The sequence below is a fragment of the Patagioenas fasciata genome, chromosome 1, assembly GCF_037038585.1.
Source record: "Patagioenas fasciata isolate bPatFas1 chromosome 1, bPatFas1.hap1, whole genome shotgun sequence".
Classification (NCBI taxonomy): Eukaryota; Metazoa; Chordata; class Aves; order Columbiformes; family Columbidae; genus Patagioenas; species Patagioenas fasciata.
Genome location: NC_092520.1, coordinates 117,822,572 through 117,847,371, shown reverse-complemented (window position 1 = coordinate 117,847,371; position 24,800 = coordinate 117,822,572). Strand labels below are relative to the sequence as shown.

At 40.7% G+C, this 24,800-nt stretch overlaps 2 protein-coding genes across 5 annotated transcripts in view; both read right to left on the bottom strand.

Moving 5' to 3' along the window:
- Positions 1-2,675, bottom strand: part of ASMTL (acetylserotonin O-methyltransferase like) — a 29,041-nt gene extending 26,366 nt beyond the window's left edge. The window contains exons 1-2 of one of the 4 annotated variants that reach the window (XM_065855411.2): positions 2,506-2,675; positions 622-753 (exon numbers count right to left, since the gene is read on the bottom strand). In XM_065855411.2, the coding sequence (XP_065711483.1) occupies positions 622-753; positions 2,506-2,598 (225 nt within the window). In that variant the 5' untranslated portion in view covers positions 2,599-2,675. Of the gene's footprint in view, positions 1-621; positions 754-2,468 lie in introns of all 4 variants that reach the window. The other 3 variants (XM_071813368.1, XM_065855402.2, XM_065855421.2) reach the window with 3 other exon arrangements.
- Positions 2,676-12,320: 9,645 nt separating this feature from the next.
- Positions 12,321-24,800, bottom strand: part of P2RY8 (P2Y receptor family member 8) — a 37,728-nt gene continuing 25,248 nt past the window's right edge. The window contains exon 3 of the mRNA XM_065844670.2: positions 12,321-16,832. Coding sequence (XP_065700742.1) covers positions 15,692-16,765 — 1,074 coding nt within the window. The 5' untranslated portion in view covers positions 16,766-16,832 and the 3' untranslated portion in view covers positions 12,321-15,691. The remainder of the gene's footprint in view (positions 16,833-24,800) is intronic.

The window sequence follows — 24,800 nt, the reverse complement described above, 5'->3', positions numbered from 1 at the left end:
TGGTTTTGATAATATTCAGGATACAAAATAGATGCCTTGACTACAGAACTTGAAATCACACTCCCTTCTTCAAACGTAATTGCCGGTTTCTTTGTCCACAACGCTTTAGTACAGAATGTGTCTTCTTGTTCTGCTTCCCTCCAGCACCTCTATACTCACAAATTCTGAGCTATCGTCTTGTTCAATGAAATCTTGTTCAATGAAAGCTACAGCAATGCACTAGATTGACATCACCATGTTCTTCCATAGGGTCTGCCTTCACAGTCAATAAATACCTGGAATAAGCAGGTATGATCCTATGTGAGGATAAGGCCCAGTCAAACACCTGACCACTGGAAGGAACTACCAAGTGTATAGCCCGACCGAGTAGGTGCGCTACTGGTGAGAGACGCAGACCACTCCTGTTTGTGGAAAGCCCAAACTGCAGGCACAAGACCTTCTTTTAACAAGATGAGTTAATTTCAGGAAGTTGTCTTTCACAGATGACAGAAAACTTACATTTCCCTTTAGGGGGATAAGGCACTCAGAGACCAGCTAAGAAGTACATGTAAATTAAGTCACAATAGCACACATCACATCAGTTAAACAAAAATCTCATTGTCAAAATAGCTAGTAACTTACTACATGCATTCTGTTTGCTACTTCAAGAGCTTTCTGTTTTGCTGTTTCCATAGCATACTCATAAGGGGCTGCAAACAATGACTTTTCAAGTGTCTCCTTAAACCAGGATGGAACTACCTCAAATCGCAGGCCCTGTAACAAAGGAAAACAAAGTCAACCTAATGTTGTTATCAAAGGTTGTTCCCAAAACATATTAAACAGGCGGCAAATTTGATTTTTGTTCTTTCCACTTTAACACACCCTCTACCAGAAACACACAGGGGAAAAAACAGTGCTTCTGTTACAGTGTTTGGTGTATACATATAATTTGCAAGCAATCCAAAAGAAAAAACTCAGAACTTTTAAACTAATGTGCTATTACTAGAAATCAATCACATTAGTAATTTCACCATTCTACACAAATCTGTGTAAAATTTACGCACTTTATGAGCAGACGATTATAATACCTTTTTTTTTTATACTGAATCCAACCATAACACTTGTGCACCAGTAGCACACATTCTTGCAGGAGCTTTACCACTCACACTTTAGGTGGTATACATGTGGTCAACAAAATCAGAAGAGCCAGTTTCTGTATGGTTTTGTCAAAAAAAACCACCCTATACATCCTACTTCTTGCTTCCAAATTATACCTGTAAATTTACTACACCCAGCAGGCACATGACGTTTCTAATAATTCAGCACATGCTTGAACGTCGGTGGTTCTCCACATCTCTTTATTTTGAAAAGAACAGACCTTTTTCCCATTTAAGTTCAGCTTCTCCATGAAGAGTAAAACCACTAAACAATCTCAATCAGATGCATTATGTTACTCAAGCATCATTCAGCAGCCTCCTGAAGCCTGCCCAGTGAGGTTGGCATGTTCTTCCAAAGGAGCCAAATGGTCTGGATGCATGGTTACAGTTTCCTCTGTGCTCCACAAGTGCTTTACAGAAAGATACAGATACCTTATTCCCCTGATTCCTCTTCCCTGCTCAGAATACTAATCCCATGAAGTTTTCACTCATTTCAGAAGCCCAAGTCAAATTTTCAGAACTTTAAGTATTAAGTATCTAAAGTAAAGGCAACTGAAGTACATTTTTAACTACTCCAGTGCATTGTAAGACCCTCCAAACCTTCCTGTTATATGCTAGAAGTAATTACATTGGCATTTTTCAGTCAGAAAAAGTCTTTTATTTGATTAAAGAATCACAGAATGTTAAGGATCAGAAGGGACCTTGAAAGATCATCTAGTCCAATTCCCCCACCAGAACAGGAACACCTAGATGAGGTTGCACGAAGTGTCCAGGCGGGTTTTGAATGTCTCCAGTGGTGATTACACCACTTCCCTGTCAGCAGGATACTTCAATGCACTCTCATATTAATCTGATGAGACACAAAACTGACACAGATGTACTTGCTTACAGAGAAAACCTGACCAAGAATCGGGATTAAAAAAAAAAAAAAAACGAAAACAAAAAAACCCATCCATAAGCCGCCGTGCAGCTCAGGGGGCAAGAACCGCGACGGCAGCCGGGGCGGGCCTGGCGGTGTGGAAGCTCCAAAGGCCCCGACTCTGCATGCCGCTGCCCAGGCTGGCAGGCGGGCACCGGGAAGCCCAGCGGCTGCGGCGCCGCGATCGCCCTCAGACATCATAAAACAGGCTGCTGCAGGACGCACGGCTCGGGCTGCTGCCCGCCCTGTGCCACCAGCCCCCGGCAGCTGACGAGCGGGAGAGTCGGGAGGCGGCGAACCCTACAGGCCCAGCACCAGGCGGCCCCTGGGCAGCCGTTAAACGGCCGCTTCGCGCGCCCGGCGCCTGCGCAACCTCGCTCCCCGCCGCGGCCCCGGTGGCGGCAGAGCCCTACCCGGGCGAGGGGAGGCGAGCGGGCCGCCCGCACTCACCACGTTGGTGAGGATCTCCTGTCGGCGCGGCGAGGCGCTGGCCAGCACCACCCGCTTGCCGACCAGCTTCCCCAGCACCGGGTTCAGCAGCATGGCAGCAGGGCACCCTTCCCCTTCCGCTCCGCACGGCTCAGGCTGGGCGCCGGCGAGAAGGTTTATATGGCGCCGAGGCCGCGGGGCGGGGCCGGGTGGGACCGCCACAGCAACTCGCGGAGGCTCTAGCGGAGCGAAGGCGGGCGGGGAGTCTCCAGGTCCGGGGAGGGAAGGAGGTTCGGTCGCGGCAATCGGCGCTCGGCGCCAGTGGGCTCGGCGTGTGGGAAACGCGCCTCGGCAGCCGCCCCTCGGTGAGGGGTGAGGGTGGTTCCGTGGGGAGTTGTAGCTTTACCAGTAATTAGCTGTACAGCACCTAACGGCAGGCTTAAGTGAAGAGGGCTGGGTGGACAGGCAGACTTCCTGCCATAGGAGCCACGTTTAACAGCTCCCCCGCTTCTCCCTCTCTTCCACTCCCCCCTGCTTTAATGAAGTGAGCATCTGGCAAAAAAGTGATTTTTTTTTTTTTTTTTTTCGGTGAGAAGGAGCCATTCTCACCATCTGTTTTGATGCAAATCTTAGTGGATGGGATGTCCACTACTTGGCCTTTTAAGCAAGTAGGAAAAGTTTAACACAGAAGCTTGGATTCATTCCAAATAACCTACAAATAGTGTTATCACAGAATCACGGAACGTTAGGGTTTGGAAAAGACCTCAAAAGATCATCTAGTCCAATCCCCCTGCCAGAGCAGGAACACCTAGATGAGGTTACACAGGAAGGTGTCCAGGCGGGTTTTGAATGTCTCCAGAGGAGACTCCACGGCCCCCCTGGGCATCCTGTTCCAGTGCTCTGTTACCCTTACTGAGAAGAAGTTTCTTCTCAAATTTAAGTGGAACCTCTTGTGTTCCAGTTTGAACCCATTACCCCTTGTCCTACCGTTGGTTGTCACCAAGAAGAGCCTGGCTCCAGCCTCCTGACACTCACCCTTTATATATTTGTAAACATTAATAAGGTCACCCCTCAGTCTCCTCTTCTCCAAACTGAAGAGACCCAGCTCCCTCAGCCTTTCCTCATAAGGGAGATGCTCCACTCCCTTAATCATCTTTGTGGCTCTGCGCTGGACTCTCTCCAGCAGTTCCCTGTCCTTCTTGAACTGAGAGGCCCAGAGCTGGACACAATATTCCAGGTGTGGTCTCACCAGGGCAGAGTAGAGGGGAAGGAGAACCTCTCTCGACCTACTAACCACACCCTTTCTAATGCTGTATATTTTCTCAGCTAGTTAGTAAGGAAGTGAAATATGTACTCTAGCATTAAAAAGATACATCCAGTCATTACAATAGCAGTTTGCATTGAATAATCCACTCTCTTGACATCTGTTTAATGGACCATATCTGTCATAGGTTGTGTTAGGGGTTGTCAAATCCAGTAGCCCAATGGAGGTGAGACTGTGAGCTCTGTGCCCACAGTGTCCCGTTGCTGAGCGTGGGTTGCCTGCCGGCACACAGGCACACACTGTGCAACACGTATACATGGATGCATGGCAAACCACACAGAGCAACAGCACTGACATGGACACAGCACCAAAGGTCCTTTCCTGTCCCCTTTGCTGGCTGCTCAGAATGAAGGTCTGTTAGCAGGAAATACATCTATAAACACATACACATAAATATGTACCTATGTGCAATATGAACCCCTTCAGTAGCAGACCTTAGACAGGGCTCCTGTTCCTCCCATCCTTGGTGTCCTACTCCTGTCATGGTGCATAGGGATCAGCCTTTTGTCACCATAACCTAACAGGTTGTACTTTATCCTAATATCAGAATTTAAATTTCTAAGTTAGATATTTTTTCAATGGGTGCAAGTGACCTGAGAGAATTGAGAATTTATCTTTTAAGACATTTTTTCTCAACTAATTAAAAAATACTAAGAACCTAGGGAATTATATGAAATTGAAAATCAGTCTAAAATGCTTAGATTAAATGCAACTGTGAATGTAGATGGTTGTCCTCAGAAAATCCATAATACTGAAAATAGTTCTGGGATAGGTCGCGAGACAACTAGAAGGAAAGGTCTTGTGTGAAACAGAGAGGAATAGGCCGTGATTGTCATAGAGCTTGTCAGAACAAATTCCTTGCTCCTTTTCAGGGCTGTGAACTATGACACTGCTTTTTGCAAACAAGGAGGTTTGAAAGATACTACAGAAATGGAAACCAGAGTGTATTTCTTATGATACTGATATAATTTTTGACTGAATAAAAGGACAAGGATCTCATCAACTAACAGAAACATGTTTCCTGGCACACATAGGATAAAGATGTGGAGTTATTCCACTTGGAAAAATATTACATCCCTACCCCTAATGTCTGCAAGCTCAACATAACTGTGAATACTAATATGTGTACATCTTCAACATGACTGCAATACTGATCAAAGAAAAGGAAACTACAATTGTATGGATGCTCCTAGAATTTGGGACACACTTCTTATCCAGAGTCATCTTTCTATACTATGCCCTGCTTTGTGTGGTATATAAGCAAGCTTAATAAATTTAGACACTCCAGAGGAGTAAGACAATAATGCAAAATTTTCCATCTCAAACCAAAGAGCCTGATTTTCTTCTTTTTCTCATTTTATTCAGTCTTCCAGTATAGTTTCACTGGCACAGAAACAAGGCAATAAAGTTGTGACTCTAGCCCAACATATAAAGGCGACTTGCTAGGAGAAAACACATTCTGTTCCTGACAGCTTGTTTTGATAGACAATAATGGAAGACAGATCTGTCTGTAGTCATCTGTAGAGATGCATGCAGCATAGCTCATCTTTCTTATGTGTGGCATTGTATTAACAGTGTGACAAGCATGACATCTGCCTTGGCTGAATTCAGCTTGTATGCTGCTTCTCTGATTTGCACAACAGACTTTCTGAAGGTAAAATAAGTAAATAAATAAGTGGAACTTTTATAGATTATTTCCAGTCAAAGTTCAGACAATGTTCAAAAATGGAGATCACAAAAAAATTTTTGTGTGAAGAAAATGAGGTGCATTTTTTTATTATTATTTTTAGGGAGTCATAATTAGTAAATTTGCTATTCAGATAAAATTACATGACGAAGAGTGATGTAGTTTATTTAAAAGACAAAACCATAGAAATGCGTGTTTTCATTTACCTTTATTTTATTTATACTGATCTAAATGTAAGTCCAAAGAACCCTATGAGAAAAGCTAAACCACATGACATAAGCTACTATGGTTGGGAGAGGTTTGACAAGTAATCGTCATTAACTGCTCCACTGCAGCCTAGCAAGCATCAGGCAGAACAAGTGTGAGGCTGCAGTGAGCTGACTGAGGTGAAAATCAATGACACCAGTAGTTATCACAAAAGTTTCTGTCTTGGCTGACTATGCTAGTCAAAGATTAGCCTGTCCAAAGTTGGTTATGAAACTGTTGACTTTTTCAAATACCCAGGGTATTTTGAACAAAAGCAAAATAGGAGTTGGAGCTTTGAACTGCAGAGACCTTTCCTCGATATTTTTGCTCTGGACTTCTCTGCTTTTCTACCTACTTATTTATGCTACAGCCGTCACAGTAATACCTTTAAGAATGTAAAGAACACTATGATAATCAAATAGTTGTGCCTACTTTTATGTGTATCACAGTGAGTGTATCTGTTTCCACCTGAATGTATTATTTGGTTGAGTCACTTGTGCAAGCACAAGGTCAGCTTGTTTGGAGAACAATGCACTTCCATTGTGAAGAAGTTAGAGAATCCTAGGGACATCACTATGAATGGAATGAACATTTCGCTTTCCACAAGGCAGCTTGGCTTTTCTAAAATAACCTCATTAATTCAGCGAGCTCAGACTTAAGTGTTTCAAAGAGCCTCTTTCTGACGTTGAAATCCATGCCATAGTCCAATGTGTCTGCACAGTTAATGATGTAATTAACATATCTTGATTCTGTTACTATAGATGAAAGAACATTAGGGGTTTAAGGATAGCTTCTATTTCACCATCAGGGACTTTCCTCTTTAAAAATGTCTTTGGATCATTAAATATTACCTGTGTTATGTTTTGTTTTTGTTTGGTTTTTACCTTTTTGTGTACAACTGATACTTAGCTAGCATGGCCCCAGTCTCACTCCTGTTAACACAGAATCTCTAGAGAAAAACAGGTAGTGTACCAGGTTATAAGGACCACTGTTTCTGAATTGTCAATGTTTGAAAAGCACATAAACAAGCTCATAAAATATTTTCAGAAAATAAGTGTGTGTACATAATGTATATATTATATATACGACATGCACATGCTAAATATGTGTCATGTATTTATATAAAACACATGAATACATATATAAAATACAAAATGTATTGCCTATGTATGAAGAACAAGTCTTCATTCTAGTTGTACAGTATAATAGTTACTTCAAAGACAACAGTATAAAGTTAGGGAAAATGAAGGTAAGATGCAGAGGAGAGAGGGTTTGACGGCTTCAGCTGGAACCACAGCTCTTCCAGAAAATGACTTCTGAGGCTCCAAGGTGAGTATATGTGGAGCTCTTATCAAGTTCGTTATTTAAATTTCCACAAGAGGGCAGTGCATCACATAATTTTTCTGGGTATTTGCTGACAGACTTTCAAATAGCTGTAGAAAGCTGTAACTTGTAAGTATTTAAGACCATGAACCACAAACATTTGATCTCCTGGTTTTAAGTATTATGATCTTTTAATATAACTGGGTATGCATGCATGTATATACATATAGGAACAATCAGAGCTAATGGGACATCATAAACACATTAATAGATGCTAAGATATGTTTGTAACAGAGCTTAAAGCTTCTCCAGCAAATTTGCATGGTTGTAAGAACAGGAATAATTCCACCCTGTGACCCAAATAACTTTATTGAGTATTAAACTGAAAACGTACACTAAATATTGTCAGAGTAAAGACTTTATATTTGTCTTTTATCATCTCAATCTGATAATATTTATCAATTGAAGAAAAGTTATTTGCTGTATTTTATTTTTGTACTCCTTTGAAGTTTTAGTTTTAGCAGCAATACGTAGGAACACTTGCCTTGTTAAAAAAGCTCAAATGTATTCATATTTTAGGTAAAAATGTACAGAGTGATTTGCATTATTCATCAGAATGGGGTGAGATACTGATGTGTTCTGCCTATACTGTGGAAAACAAAGTGAAACAGGGAAAGAGAAAATATCTGGCTGTGGACAATAATGAGGAACTGAGGAAACAGAACCATTAGTGTTATAGTGCTGAAACTTTTTGAAGGAGAAAAAGCCATTGATTTCTAATTGAGAAGGTGGTACCTTCTCTTTGTAGAGGTAAAACATGGGAAGAGGCTTCCAGTAATTTAACTTTTGTATTTGTCTTCATTTTCTGAAGCCATATGGGTTTGGGGAGGTGAGAAAGACCTGCAGCCTATGTAAGTGTTTGCTGAGGTTCCCAGAAATATTATTTCCCAGGTCATGAGCCAACATTGCTTTCCATCAGGTGGACAGGCTGCTGTTACAAGCATGAAGATGACAAAAACCAAACACAACTGTCAAGAAGAAGGTGGTAAGAGTCTTGGGATACCAACATTGATTTGTGGTGTGAGTCTAATGTAATGTGGAAGTCTACCAACATCTGGATCTCTGAGTGCAACTAAGAGCCAAAGCAGGAGTTGTGTAGGTTTTGGAAACAGAGAAGGCAGTCAACATGAATGTTGCCAAGCAGTAAGATGCTTAGCACAATACATGATATATCAACTTTTGATCAGATAAGTTGCATCTTTTGTGCCTGGCAAGCCCACATTTCCGAGATCTGAGCTCCTGTGTGAGATGTTTGCTCGGTATCTAGGTAGTGGTTTGTTTGTCTGTTAATCACATTCCTTTCCTTACAGCAGAGATGTGGAGATTTGGTGCTGCTTCCAACTTTCACCCTGAAAGGGCTCCATGTTTCTAAAACGAAACTGTGTGTTTATGAAGAAAACTATTTACAGACATTCTCTAACTGTAGTTACCCTCTTGCAGAGACTAGCTTTCTGGATCTTTTTCCAAACTCTCAGTCTATTTCTCCTTTCCACTGCCACAGAGGTTACTCCTTCAACCTGTCTCCCATCTCTATTTTGAAACTGTTTATACCTCCCTTAAGTCTGTTGTCCTTTCTCCTTTGACAAGGCTGCTCAGGTATACAGCAGAAGAGCCAAACTTTTGAGTTTCCTCAGATTTAAGGCACTCAACAAAACACTTCCCTGTTATTTTGGTACCTCTCTGTATCCAACAACAGCAATTAAGAGTGTGGAAGATATTGGGGAAAGCTTCAAAGGACAGCTAGCCTTGGCAGCTCCCAGCAGGACAAGATGCACACTTGACTTTCTGCATAGGAGTGATCGTGGCATGCCAGAGTCAGGTCACATGGGCAGTGGTGAAGAAACTGAGGAAAGAGGACCATCAGTGGCCCAGTGCTAAAAATTTCTGCAGAAGAAAAAGAAAAATACTGACTGCAGGACATCATCATGAGCCAAAACAACCAAGCAGTGTGTTGAGTTGTTTATTTACGCTAAAAGCTAGAAAGGTATTCTGGCTGGCAGCTGGAGGCCTGAGAGTCTCCTTGTCTGATAACAAATGCCAGCTGTTTAGACTTTAAGGAAAAATACCAGAAGTCATAATACTTGCAACCAAGTCTTGAAAGAGAAGATGTTCAGGAGGAGTCCATACAGGCAGAGGTGTTTATGTTTCTGTTTGGTTTTGTTGTTGTTTGATTTGGCTTGTTTTTTTATCAAATAAAAAAAGAAAGCTTAAAAAAATATTTCAAATAAAGAATATGCCCTACTCTATTGTACTCTCCATACTTGCACTTCATATTTTTGATAAAAGAACACTTACTTGCAAATAATTAATCCAGAACAAATGTAGTCCAAATATATCAAGTCGAATAATATGTTTGAAATTTTGCTCTCAATAATTCCTTTTAAGACTATGAACTGCACCATAAATAAAGAAATACAGTACAGATTTATTCCAATAAATCTTTTTTTTTTTTTTTTTCCAAGGTGGAATTAATTACTAAGTACAAAAACCAAGGCTTGTGTCCTAATCATTCTTGTGAGAGTCATTTTCATTTTGGGCACTTACCTGCAGCTTTAGCTAAATCTGAAATATTTGCCAATAAAACTGATTCCCCTAATGCAGTTTACTAGGACAAGATACTGTCAGAGTATCTTAAATCACCTTCTCTGGAGGAACTTGTCAGGTCATTGAAAAAGAAACCAGTGTTACATGCTTTTTCAGCAAAGAAACACTAGAGGTCTTGCTAACATTTTTGTGACAGCTGAGGCCAGGAAATCATGCTCTTGGCTAATGCAACAGTGACAGTTTTAATTTAAGAGTATACTAGGCTGCTGCCTGAGAAGCTGAAAGCAAGACAGCAACTGGGGATGACCCTGCCACACGAGGGCAATCATGTCTCCTCCTAATCACCTCCAACAGCAGCAACCTTCAAGAGAGTCGCGTGATGGAAAAACGAGAGCAAAGGTGAGAAAATACATTAGAAATGGAATTCATAATTATATGCTTTGAAGAAAAATGGGTTAACTGTTAGCAGCAGCCAGAGGGGTTTGTTGAAGGGTGATACACAAGTTTATCTTTACCTCAATGTGAGGCACTACTTGATCAGGGAGGCTGGATGAGGTGACCTCCAGAGGTCTCTTCCAAGCCCAGCCATAGAATCATAGAATCGTTTCAGTTGGAAGAGACCCTCAAGATCATTGAGTCCAACCATAACCTAACTCTAGCACTAAACTATGACCCTAAGAACCTCGTCGATGCACTTTTTAAACACCTCCAGGGATGGTGACTCAACCACTTCCCTGGGCAGCCTGTTCCAATGCCTGAGAACCCTTTCTGTGAAGAAATTTTTCCTAATATGCAATCTAAACCTCCCCTGGTGCAACTCACCATCCTGTGAAGCTGTGACTTGTCAAGATGGCGAAGTGCAAGACAACCAAGCTTTTGCCCCCCTGGGGCACTCCCAGCTTCCTGCCTGACTCTGAGATAGCCTCTTCCAAGACTGTCACAGGCAAAGTTCCCTGCTGAATCCCCACTGGCAGCACCCCAGCAGGCAGGGTGGAGGAGGCCTGGCACCAAGTCAGTTCTAGCAGGCCTTACATGGGAGCCCGAGAATAGAGCTGTCTAGCTTGCGGTGCCCTGCCTCAAGCACTGGCATTTCAGGAAAAGGAAGAACAGGGCAATCACATAATGTTACTTCCTCTTAATATTCCTCCAACCTCTGACCATTTTAAAGTTAGGTATTTTCCTGAGTCTCTTGTTGTTTGCCTATTTAGTAAGTGACAATTAATTTATTTTTTTCATATGCTTTTCCATTTTCTCTGTGGACCCATATACTATGTGCACCCACAACACCCTTGGAAGGTGTTCCCCAATTGTAGTATGTGTTATGAGAAGAGATACTAACTTTTCCTGGCTTTGAGCCTGGATCTCATTAGCTTAATATGTTATCCCTCAGTTCTCAATTGGTCAAAGGCAGTGAAACTCATCCCTATCAGTTTCTATGCTCCACTGAGGATTTTGTAGTCCTCTTTCCTACCTACCTTACACTGGCTCTTTTCTGATGAGTCCTAAACTATTTAACTCATAAGGTTTTAAATTCATACCTTAGATCATCCCACATACCCTTCTTTTGACCTGTTCCAGTTCTATCTGTGATGAAGAGACCAGAAGTGCACAAAGTAAACATGGTGTGGGTGAGACATGGATTTCTGCAATGCTGAGCTGATGCATGGAATTATCTATTATGATTCATAGTGGTCACTGCCAAGCGACATCATTTTGTACACAAAGCTATGACACGATTTCCCCCATGTGCGTTACTTCACGCTTACCGATATTGAATTTCACCTTTAAACATTTGTGCTATCATGCACACCTTTGAGTAGGGAGCATATACCATAAACACCTCCTTAGAGAAACACCATCCTGGTGGGTATCAATGTAGACCTCTTGTTATTTTAAAACACTATGAACTGGAAAAAATGACAAAAAAAATGATTAAGGGACTTCAGGATGATTTCTGTCCCTCTCATGTATCAGCATAAATGTAGCCAACCACTGAACATAAAATAGAGCATAGCCAGTCTAGGGAGTGTTTATCAAGACACCACCAGCCCTGACTTTCCCTGCCCAAGCGCCTGGGGCTCCCCCTACTCTGCCCATGGCCCACGACCCCATGTCAGCCCCCTAGGGCCACCAACCCCTGCCCCAGTGATGCTGCAACAGGGACAGTCTCTAGCTCCCTACATCCTTGTCCTGCCCAGTCATGGGCTCTGCCCAACCAGGCCCACCCATGGGACCACATCCTGGCCTGGCCTCAGCCCATCCCCATCTCCAAGGAGGTGCCCAATGCTCAGGGTCTGGGGCTGTTCCAGTGCCTCTCAGTACCCTGCTCCTGGCTGGGCCTGAGACAGGTCCTGGCTGCCAAGGCCATTCAGAAATGCAATGAAATTTAAAAATATATGTATTTGGTGCACCTGTTGGGCAAGGGGGAGGATTCCAAGTTAGCCAACATCTCGTTGAAATATTACTGCTTTAAAAATTTGTGTGAAAAGAGTATGCCACTGACAGCTTCTAAGATATATATAAATGAAGGAAAAAGTGAATAGGCATTCAAAGTAAAAAAAAAAAAAAACTAAAAAAAAAACAGTCTCCAAAATGCTTAGGGAAAATGAGAGACTTAAAATTATACAGAAATCTAAAAAAAAGCACAATAGCAATAGGAAATGGATTAATTTTATTTCATAATCTGGTTTCCCTGCCCTCTTCTAAGCTTGGAAGTTTCTCACACATGGCAGGTGCAAAGAAAGGAAAGAATGTTAAATCATGTTGTGTTTACTTTTTACATTTTTGTTTGGTTTTTAATTATTATTATATATACAAAAATACCAATGACATTCATAGATTAAATTGCTAAACAATAACTAAAAAAAGGCACAGAAAATCAAAACTCAAAACCTAACAGAAGCCTATACATTCATGTCTTCTCAATAAAATCACATTAACCACAGAAGCAATCAAGTAAGCACGTTTCCTAGGATCTGTATTCCCCAAACCAAAGGCAATATAGACATGAAATTCTCAATAACCTCTCAAATGACAATCTATATTTATGTGTATATATTTATATATATGTCAACTCATACCCACTGACTAAGGAGGGTAGAAGACTTGCTACATCATCGTGCCCCAGAAGGACGTTTTCATTGTTGAAGAAGAGTATATTGGGTCACTTAAATAATTTCTTCTGCTCTTCTCTATAAAACACTCCAAAACTTCACAGTATACACTGTCAGATCCAAAATATTTCAGTCATTGGATTCATTTCTGTATTCCTTTCTCAAGGATCAATCCCACTGACCCAAATGGGAATTTTGCCTAATTTGAGCTAGCTAGAGTCTAGTTAGGAAAATGGCATGAAGAGCTACCTGAAAGAGGCATCCTTTCTTTTTAGACAAAATCAGAAGAGGGATGAAGTGCTATGAAGAGCTGTGTGAGGCTGGAGAGAAGAGCATTTTTGGTCAGTTATGAGCATCTTTTCTCTCTTGCAAAAGGAGTAATTCAATATTTTTCAAAACACAGCAGTTGATGTTCAAAGTGCAAAGTTGCTGCCCTTTTGGTTCTATTTGGTGTCAGTTACAGTTCAAGCACATTGCATCACATTTTAGGAGGCACTAAGCACTTGAGGATCGTGTTCAAGATCAAACAAAGTGAAAATCTGCATTAGAGCTAGAAGTAACGGTTTTCATTGTAAAAATACTTGTGTGTTTAAAAAAAAAATAGGAGAGAGATTTCAGCATAACCTCCAAAAAAGTTTCAGCCACAGCAAAATGCTGAAAACAGTTTTGGTAGTGAGAAAGCTAGAATTCTGTGATAGTGGATGGTGAAGGGACTTCAACAGCAAGGTGAAATCACAAACTTTAACACAGGTTTGCAAAACATAAATGAACTAACTGCTTTTCTGCCTGGTGGATGTGGGACGGCTTAGGAAGAGCCATTGTTCATTCTTTGGAGGACCTGGCGCAATCAGGTGTTTTGGAGCACGTGCTAGAGCTGACACAGGAGCTCAGAGCCTTGGACTCACATAGGAACATATTCGATGGGCTCCTCTCCTTCAGCACTTGTGAGGTGATTTAAAGTAGCAAGCCCATCTCATCACACATATGTACCCAGCACACTGGTAGTGCAAGGTAGCTTCCAGGCAACTTGCTAAGAAGGCTTGGACAGATTATTTATCACTAAGGTTGGCTCTGTCAGCAGAAAATGTGCAGATCAATTAAAACCAATACTGTGAGATGCCACAAAACACTTCAGATGGCTTTTCAAAGATAGTACTCTTCTATGTCCACTGACATTTATTCTGCCCAAATAACTGGCAATACTTTAGCAGAAGATGGGACTTACAAATATCTTGGAGTTGATTCCACCTGTATCCTGAAGAAATTTGTGGTGATTAGTGGTGGAAACTTGTATTTTGGTCATGTCATACACAAATAAAAAAGACAGATTTTAAGGGCCTTGGGTGTTGTCTTTTACTTCGGCACAGTAGCTCAGAAATCAGTATAGCTTAGCTTGTGGTGTCTGAATCAGCTATACAAGATGTTGAAGACAGCCTCCTACTCAGCATTGGATGGTGCAGCAGTGTAGAAAAAGTTTATGGTATAGTTTTGCCTTGCTTGTGAGGGGGAACTTGTCTGGCTATCTCGGGTGTTTTTGGTCTCTTCACTGTCAGTGAGGGCCAAAGGTGGGTAATAAAGCTGAAAATACTACAGGAAAAATTTTGTCCCCAGTACATGTCCTGTAGCAGCTGTAATTCCAAGCACACAGGCTGTTGGTGAGATGTGAGAAGAATTAAAACATGGCACAGTAAATGCAGATGACCTGGAGAAGGAAATTTCAGAGAGGAGTCTCAGACACAGGACTGCACAATCAACCTGCCATTGCATATTACCAGGTATTTGGTACATCTTCCATTCTTAAGCATTGCTTTCATTTTTTATTCTTTTTTTCTGTTTGCCTGCTTGACAGAAGAACATTTCTGATGTCTGGCCATATGGACAGGTTTTCAGATGGTTTCTGCTGTCACAGAATCACTCCAATCTGTGGTAGAATTCTCATGTATCGAGCTGAAAATCTGGTTAACAATCCACACCACCACCGTAAGGAAGATAAACTAATTGTCCATGTACTATATAAAGCTAAATTCTCTGCTGAGGCTGATGGTGCTTCTGTGTATAGGCTATACTGAATTGGTGAAAATGACTTGTTCATACCAACCACATACAAGCAGCAGCATTATTACTGTAGCAGGTCAATGTGAGAAAATCTGTTTTCAACTGCTCCTCACTGTCCTGAGAAATTAACTTCAAGAAATGAAAATATCAGCAGCTGAAGTAGTCTTAAATATTTTTAATTCTAGCTTTCCTTTTATTGCATGAGATATTTCACTGTATAAAATTGAAATAAATAACATGAGTCAACCTAACCTTTTCAAAGGTTAGTGTGGTTTGGTTGTGATAAACAGTTGGGTGAGTGTTGTGGTGAATTCACAGTGGCTATGCATTATGCGCGAATGGTAAAATGACAAGCTATTTTTGTACATTCTTTAATAGAAACATAAAAAGCGAAAAAGCAATACATAAAACCAAAAACCAAATGAGCAACAACAACAAAAAAAACCACATAAAAACCCCAGCATGTTGCTTAGAAAAATAACTCCTCTACTCCAAATCCAGCTTCAGTGTATCCTCTAATTCATATGCAGTAATATTTCACATTCTCTGAGAATCACAAGCCTTTGATTAGACACTGAGATCATACAACATCATATCCCTTGCTTTCATGCAGTTGAACTAATTCCAGGCCAGCCCCTATTTATCAATGTTGGGTTTGCTTCAGTGGTTTTTTGAATAAACTCAGTTCCTTTAACACTTCCATTTCTCAGCAGAAAATACTGAAGTAGGTTGAGCAGTATGAGCATGGCTTGAGTTTTGCCACTGGACCAAGGTATTTTGAGGGTAGCCATTCAAAAAGAAACATTTCCTGTGTCTGCTCATGGATCTCACAGGTTCTTCTGGGCATGTCTAAGGCTAAAAAACACTTTCCTGCCTTTGCAAATAGACCTTTACTCCCTCTAACCCATCCATAGGTCCACTTGACATTGATCTGGCTGACATGGTCCTGCCAGAGAATAAGCTCTCCCTTCTGGTTTCCAAACTGTCACTGAGCAGTACCTTAGGGCGAAACACTTGCATGAACTTCTGGTAAAATTCTTTGGATGCAAAATAATAAATGAAGGGGTCGATGCAGTTGTTGAGACAACTGAGGCACAAGGTGAGCTTGTAGGCAGGGTACAAACTCCTGCCATAAAACAGGCGGATGATCATATGCACAAGTAGGATAAAGTTGTTGGGGGCGAAGCAAGTGACGAATACCAGAAGGACTATCATTGCCAGGTATATGGATCTAGTCTTCTGCCTGTTACCATATCTGTTCGATGTCTGAATAAGCTTTCGAATGATGCCAATATAGCAGCCAACTGTTACAACAAAAGGGATCAGGAAGAGCACAACAAATAGCGTGAGGAGAAAGGCTACCCAGGCTGGGAAGTTGGGCAGCATATCCCATTTGAGGACATCAAAACAGGTTATAATCCCAAGTTCTTTCACTTCATAGGTCAGATCTGTGCTTTCTAGTGGGTAGAAGGCTAGTAGCAAGAGAATCCACATACCTAGGCAGGCAGCCAGGGCATATCTTTTTCTTCTCCACTTGATCAGCTTCATGGGATAAACCACACCCATGTATCGCTCGATGCTGATGCAGGTCATGGTCAGTATGGAAGAATACATGTTGGAGTAGAACATCACAGTCACGAGGCTGCAAAGGGTCTTGCCAAAGCTCCAGTGATTTCTTTGGATGTGATAAGAAATCTGGAAGGGAAAGCAGCTGGCCAGCATGAGATCCGTGATGCTTAGGTTGATCATGAAGATAACAGAAGGTGTTTTGGGTTTGATGTGCCAGCAGAGCACCCAAAGGGAGAACAAGTTGCCAGGGATGCTGACAACAGCCACAAGTGTATACACAACTGGGAGAGTGATGGAGATAGCTTTATTCTGGAGCATTGCCAGTGTTTCGGCGTCCAGGTGGGATATGTTTTTAAACATTATTCACAATGGGTTCTTGATCCTTACAAGCCAGCTGGATCCTATCATGAACACTTGGCTTAAAAACCTAGAGGACAAATGTCAAGAAAAGCAATGTGTCACAACAGAAATTAAGAACATACTTCTTCAATTAATCAATCCAAGAAAAAGCTCTACGTAGTTTGATGGGTTACCTCTGAATGAGCTGAATCCATTAAAATGATCTCATTAAAACTCTCTTCTCCCTCCAAATCGTGGTAATGTTTTACTAGTTTCATTTCTTCCCAGCTTTGAACAGCAACTTTTTCCTTGCTGAATGGCTTTCTGATAGTTTTTGCAGTCTATACATTATCACACCTCAAGTTCTTGTAGCATAAAGAAAATCACATATTACAAATTGAAACTAAATTGATGTCTGCATAAGAACACTATGCCATAGGATCTCCATGAGCTAAATCCTTCCTACCTACACTGGATGTCATGACCTTGCTTCTTGTAATACACAATATGTTCTGACTTTTTTTGCCAACTAAACAGTGATCCATTTCAAATAAGTGACAGGTTTTGGTTTTTTGTGTTTGTTTTGTTTTTGTTTTTGTTTTTGTTTTGGTTTTGGTTTTGGTTTTGGTTTTGGTTTGTTTGTTTGTTTTGTTTTGTTTTTATTTTATTTTTTCAACTGGGAAAAGAAAAATATGCAATCAATTATTCTTGGTATATTCATAATATAAACAGACTGAAAGGAAAATAGCGTGTATAATCTAGAACCAGGGACAGACTGCATTGCTTGGACTGGTTTACAGGCTGAAAGGGCCAGGCTAAAGAAGTAACAAGCACTCTTCTAACAAAAACAATAGCTATTGAGTTTCAGTTTCTGCAAGATGTAAGTTATTAACAAATATTCTGCTTGCAGCTCTCTTACTGGCATCACCTGTAATTCTGCAAAATTAGTTTCAATTTTGCAGTCTGCAGAGCAAAACCGTGCTTTCACTGTCTGACCTATGTAGATCTTTCTTGGCATTTAGCAGCTGCAAACAAGAACTCGTACCTCAATGTCCTACGTGCATGCATGCTTGCTTTCATTTAGCTGCAACTGCAGGGATGCAATCTCGTGAAAGTACAGGGTTGAAAAGTGAAGAAATGGCAATGAATGATGAGAAAAGCAGAGGACAGAGCAACAGCAAGTTCTGTGAATAGTGGCAATATCAGCCTGAAAAGGGTGTCAGGCCAAACAGCCAAAAACTCTGGGCACATCCATACTCTTTAATAAAAGAAGGGCAGAGAGTGGCCTCAGACACACAATCCTACTTGTGGAGTCTGATCACCTGCACTGTTTAATCCAAACCTCTTTTTCCAGGACACACCTGCCCTTGGGGGTTAGATTAAAAAAACATGGGTGCCAGTGAGTTGGTGTCACTTAATCACAGAATCACAGAATGTTAGAGATTGGAATGGACCTCAAAAGATCATCTAGCCCAGTCCCCCTGCCGGAGCAGGAACACTTAGATGAGGCTACACAGGAAGGTGTCCAGGCAGGTTTTGAATGTCTCCAGAGAAGGAGACTCCACAACCCACCTGGGCATCCTGTTCCAGTGTTCTGTTACCCTTACTGAGAAGAAGTTTCTTCTCATATTTAAGTGGAACCTCTTGTGTTCCAGTTTGAACCAACTACCCCTTGTCCTACCGTTGGTTGTCACCAAGAAGAGTCTGGCTCCACCTTTGTGACACTCACCCTTTATATATTTATAAACATTAATAAGGTCACCCCTCAGTTTCCTCTTCTCCAAACTAAAGAGACCCAGCTCCCTCAGCCTTTCCTCATAAGGGAGATGCTCCACTCCCTTAATCATCTTTGTGGCTCTGCGCTGGACTCTCTCCAGCAGTTCCCTGTACTTCTTGAACTGAGGGCCCCAGAACTGGACACAATATTCCAGGTGTGGTCTCACCAGGGCAGAGTAGAGGGGAAGGAGAACCTCTCTCGACCTACTAACCACTCCCCTTCTAATACACCCCAGGATGCCTTTGACCTTCTTGACCACAAGGGCACAAGTGCTGGCTCATGGTCATCCTGCTGTCCACCAGGACCCCCAGGTTTCTTTCCCCTACACTGCTCTCTAATAGGTCATTCCCCAACCTATACTGGAAACTGGGCTTTTTCATACCCAGATGCAAGACTCTACACTTTCCCTTGTTTTATACATATATATTCTTTTTAAAGGAAAACAAGACCACCTAATTTAATTGTGCAGTCATAGCCAGTGAGCAGTGTAACAGATCAGTCCCTCGGAGTCATGGTCGGCCCTCAGTGCTGGTTAACTGTATCTGGAAATAATCATTCTCACAAAAACTGCGATTTCTGACAGAGGCTCTTACTGAACAGCTTGCTAGCCCTGGCACAAATTAGCTGTTGATGAGATCTGGCAAAGATGAAGTCTCCCCTGAAGGCTGTATGTAGTGCAGTAGAGAGATACTCAGCTCTAGAAACAAAGTGAGTGCAGAGCCAGAAAAAACACAGCTATACAGCATCAAGAAGCTCAGTGGTGGCTTATTTCTGTTGTTGCTTGATCTGATCAATTTGACATACTACTTAGAATGTCAGTTAAAAATATCCAGAAGTAGCGAAAGTCAGTGTATAACAAGTGATGTCAACTAACACTGGTCTTTCAGGAGCTTCCAGTTGAACTGTTGGCAGACAAGAAAATGGCACAAGAAAATAGGAATCACAAAGAAGCCAAAGACATGTTCTTGGTATATCATACACATGACCCAGAGCAAACACGTTCCAAGTAATAAGCACTTCACATGATCACAACTGCAAAAAAACCTTTTGAGCCAAATCCATCGCAGATGAAACTCTGATCTTCTCAGTGGAGCTGTATCAAGAATGAAACTAACTCTTTAGTTTTCAGGGGAACTTGAAAAAGCACTTGCTGACAGAAAGGTCTTGAAAAAATCTTAATGCTATCTATTTCAACTCTTCTGTGTATGACCTACCTATCCATGAACTCTTTATTGGCTCAAAAGTCCTTGTCAAGTGACACCCCTTTGTGCCTGACAACCCTAAACTTCCCAAAACAAACAGAAAAGTTTTCTTCTATATCAAAGTGTCTATGGAGCTCTAATAACAAGCCTTTGCAAGTAAAAGATATTTGCTCTCACAGGCTAAGGATTCTCACTCCCTGATACTATATCCATAGAACTTGTATGTACTTGGGAGGTAGGAGTATAGGTGAAAATATCTGTCAGATCTGTCACACTGGTCATAAAGCTATCAAATACCTTTTAACATTCAGTTTTGTGTTAGGGCTAATCACAAGCATATTTTCTTCTAAACTTGCTTTTTCCAAGAACACATCCTTGATAAGAAGGAGATTTAAAAACACGTGCACAGATGCTGCAGCACACAAACCAGTGTCAGGATCTGTGCCCCGGCTAAAGGCAGATGTTATGCACTTGTGGAACACATCTGTTGGTAAAACACGCATGCCTCCCAAATTTAGGCATCTCTTGAATAGGGGTTGAAAGGCACCAGACTTTGTGGTTAAATGCCTAAAAGAGCTCTCCAAAAAGGGTGGGTCCCCCTGGCATGGTTTTCAGTAAGGAAGATGTCCACCACAAGGAGAAAAAGAACAATGAGGTAGTTCCTTAGTGTCTTCTGCAGGGGAGGAGGAAGCACGCAAAACACACAAGACTGTTGTTGCAAGTCATTCTTGAGAGTTAATAGCCTCTTGGGGAGATGTGGAATACAGAAAATCTTCCTTCCAACTTTGCCTTTCCTTTTGGCAAATCCTCTGGGGCTCTAACCTTGAATTCCTTGCTCAGGAAAGCCTGGGCTAGCAGAAACTCCTGCTCTGAGTCACCCTTGTAATGTTTTGCTTTTTAAATGCCCAGGTTAAGCTTCTGAAGCTACAATGTAGCCTTTCAATGTACTTTACTTCTCCAATTATTGCATCTATTTGGGTTTAGTAACATTGTATTTACACTTTCATCTCGTTCAGGGTAACTTTATGTCCTTCCCCTGCTGCAACCACAGTGCCTGTCTGTCTCTTGCGGTTTAACTTGAAAATGTCATAAATTGAGTGAGAAAGTAACCTTTATGAAGATTAGAATTAGATTCCCCTTACATTTTATGAGTTGATTTATTTCAATTTTGTGTTTCCAACAGGATTCAAATCAGTAGAGCTTGCATAGATTCTCTGCAAGAGTAACTTTGCTGCAGGATCATTTTAAAATATCAGCTTTCAGCTTTCACATGCCTAATCTGGAAAAAAATTTAGCTCTGTTACATAAATATCCCTGTTAAAAAGACACGATTTTGCCTTTATTTTGGGAAGAGCTATATTTAAACTATGGCAGACAAATGGACACACAGGTAGACTGAAAGAAAAACTCAGTAATGATTCTTCAAGTGAGAAGGTCCAGTCTTATTGCCATTTACATCAGTCCTCAAGCTTCTGACATAGAAATGTCAAGCTTTTCTGCTTGCCTCATTTATGAAAACTTCAGTGAGTGGATGTATTTTAGTTTTGCACTAGGTGCTAAGAGCCCCTACATCCTCTGCGGTAACCCTTGCTAAATCCAGGTAGGATTTTTTTTTGTTCCTCTTTGTACTCACTGCCTTATGGCACCCTGGACCAAAAGCTCACTTGGAAACCCAGTAACACTAGGTTTTCATCCAAGATGTAATCATAAGCAAAGGTGGTTGCTGCTTAGTGCCTTTTTGACAGGAGTCCCCTCAGTTGACAAAAGATGATGAATAAAATATTAAAGGGTATACTGAAAATCAAAAGGAAAAAATCGGAAGAGGACTGTGTTATTTCCTTGCCTTGGAAGAGTAATTATAGAGATGTGTCAACTTTCTTTCAAGGCGACTCCTAAATAAAACTCTTAAATATATTCTCTATCTATTGTTGATGTTGAGTGCACCTGTGAAAAACACCAAAAAGCCTGTGCCAAATGAAAACCAGAATTGCTATTTTATAAAAAGTTCTGTGATTTTTTCTTTTTCTTTTTTTTTTTTTTTGTGATTTGAGATGAAAAAATACATCTCAAAACATCTCATGCATTACAAAGCCTTTCAAAACCTATTATGTTTCACCATTTTTGGTTTACTACCTCTCAAAGCACTATTGTGTAGAATAAAAATGCCTTATTTCATAAATTCTTTGATATTGTTACACTTTTGGAAAGATATCCTTCCAACTGAAGAATGTAGTACGGCATATTTCAGAGTACAGGAAAACCAAATTGAAATGCAATTTCAACTCAGTTGCAGACAGATTCAGAATGAAGAAAAAATTAAAACACAGATTTTGCTGTCAGCACTTAGAGAAATAACATGAACATTTTTTAATCAATGTAAATGACATTGAAGGATGTATTTTTTTTTCTCAAAACACTGCAGTTTTTGAAAAATAATTTTATTTTTTTTACTTGCTCAATTTAATACTATTACAAAGCAGTAGCAAGAGTTGAAGGGTTATGATAGCTTATGTCTGCCTAAATGTAGCTAAAACTGTTGAAAACTGGGATCATCAGTGTGCAGCGTTCCTGCTAGGGATTCAGCCCCTCCTGGACTGCCTGAATTGCTAGTGAGATGAACGAATATTAGACAAGCACAGAAAACAGACACTTAATTGCTATTATGGGCTGTGTATGAGGAGAAGGAGGAGCCAGAAAGTTAAGGAGTCAGGAGCTCGTCATCTTGAGTTGTGGGAAAAGAAGGGAACACTTTGGTATTTAGATAGACTAAGGGGTTTTACTATGAAGAACAAGAAGAAAAAGTACCCTTTTGTAATGCAACTCAGTTATTGTTCCTAAAGCATCATTGATACAATTCAGAGAAACGCTTCTGCAAATGTTCGAGTTCACCAAACTGAGGAATGTAAATGAGTGTATCTCTGTTTGTGTGTTCCTTAAACTGAACATAAGCTTTACCGAAAGAGGCTGCAGGTTTCGTCTGGATGGTTCTTTCTCACTCTTGCAATAAACCTTCATGCAAATTTTATATTGTAGTGTTACATCTCTACATCTCTGAAAACCAAGGCTTTGGTTCACTCAGTCAACATCTGAAACCTTCTAAGGAAACTCTTTGTATTGGGCCTTCCCTGATCTTTCAACTTTTTTTTTTTTCTTCTTTTTTGTTGTTTTGTTCTGAGTATAATTATTGCAAAGATCAGAAACTGTTGCTGAGCATGTAGTTATGTTATCACAAAGATCTTGTTTCAAACTAGGCTTCAGCTTATCTTCTTTTAAGAATAAATACATTTGGGAAATGGGGCTTCTACCCTCTATGCACTTGTGTGTACAAGTATTTCTGAGAAAACAAAACAAATCTGAAAACATCTAACTAGCTGCAATATTCCCGACCTTCTATGTCAATTTACTTTAGGAAAAAAAAAAAAAAAATCTTATTTTTCACCAAAGGGTATTTAGATAAATGACATAAGAAAATCATACGTATGCCTTCACTGCGAAAGATGGGATACTTTTACAACGAAAAACTTACATTATAATTGCTAAAATAATGAAAGATTCTTGCAGAGACAGACTCCAGTCCTTATCTTAGTACATCTAGTCAAAGTTAACCCAATGGTGGTTATAGCTCTGACCTCAAATAGCTAGGGCAAGGTAAAACAAGAGTGTCTTCTGTCCACAAGGATTTCACACTGAGAAGTGAAAAAACCTCTATTTTTTCAGTAAGAAAACATACAAGCTTTACCAGCTTCAGTGTAGCAGAGGGGTACAAGCCTGTTGAGGTTGTTAAGTATATATATCTAGATGAAAGCATCATTATTCAAAAGCAAAGAAAGTTAATCCTATAATTCCTACCTGTTAGAGAGCACTTCTCCAGCCTGAGAGGGTGTAAGCAGGCAGTTTTCAAGATTTAGCCAAGGTAGTCTTACTAAGCGTAAAATCTAAATATACAGCTAACGAGGGAAAAATAAATAAATAAATAAAAAAATCACAAGGAAATACTGTACTGATTCTCCAGAACTAGCCAAGCAGTAAAATCAACTGTACACAGCTACCTTTACATTTCCTATGCCTGTCCTGGACTATGAAGTTTTGCTGGCAGTTCAATTTTAGTTCACTTGAACTTCCACCTTTGCTAACCATAAATTAGTAAAGTCAGGATTCTGTGCTTTTGTTAGCAACGTTCATCCTAATTTAGATAAGGTTTACACAAACTCAACCACTATCATCCGTGTCAATAATCCTGTTCAGAGTGAAACTAGTCAATGTGGTTGTTAAAAGTTAATTTTGGCAGCAGTCAGGTTTATGGAAATAGTAAGCCTGTGGGCCAGTATTAACAAAAAATCTCCCAGCATCTGAAGCATTTCAAGTACTAGTTACACTATAAAATGAAGCAGTTTGCAGTTTTCTTTATTGGTATGCAGTATATCCAGCTTTTAAAAATTCTGTAAGCAAAATCTTAGGTCTACTGAAACCCAACTTGTGCAACTCTACTGACATTTTCTAGGCTGATTTAAATCTCAGTCAGAGTGAGCATCCTAGACTGGGTTTAAAAAGGTTCAAGTTCATGGGCTAATAGCTAGAATATTATATATATGTTGGTCTTTCCTACATATACAGACTTTTAAAGCTTTTTCAATCCTGGTATTTTTAAAAGGATTAGCAATACCAAGGCAACCCTTTTATAGAATTCAACATAACAGCCCAGGAATTAATTCTACAGGATTTACACTCCTCTGGGGTCACTGCCCATGTGTATGTTCTTGCTTCCCAACAGCACAAGGTAACTTACCTAACTTGCTTAACTTGCAGGTATCATGGAGGAAGAGTGTGCATGCAAGCGGTTACTGAAATATTGCTGACGTCTGACGGGGAACCTTGACTTCACTTGACTACAGTTTTTGTCAGATGGTGCACGGCCATGGACAATCAGCTCACAAAGCTCCTTTTAACAACTCTGGGGGATGTCCTGGGTAGTGTGGAGTTATCCTGTGCCAGAGGGCCCTCCTGCAGGTAGCTTGCCCCTAAACTATCATCACACAATATTGAGTTATATCAAGATGACAAACATTTATGTTTTTAT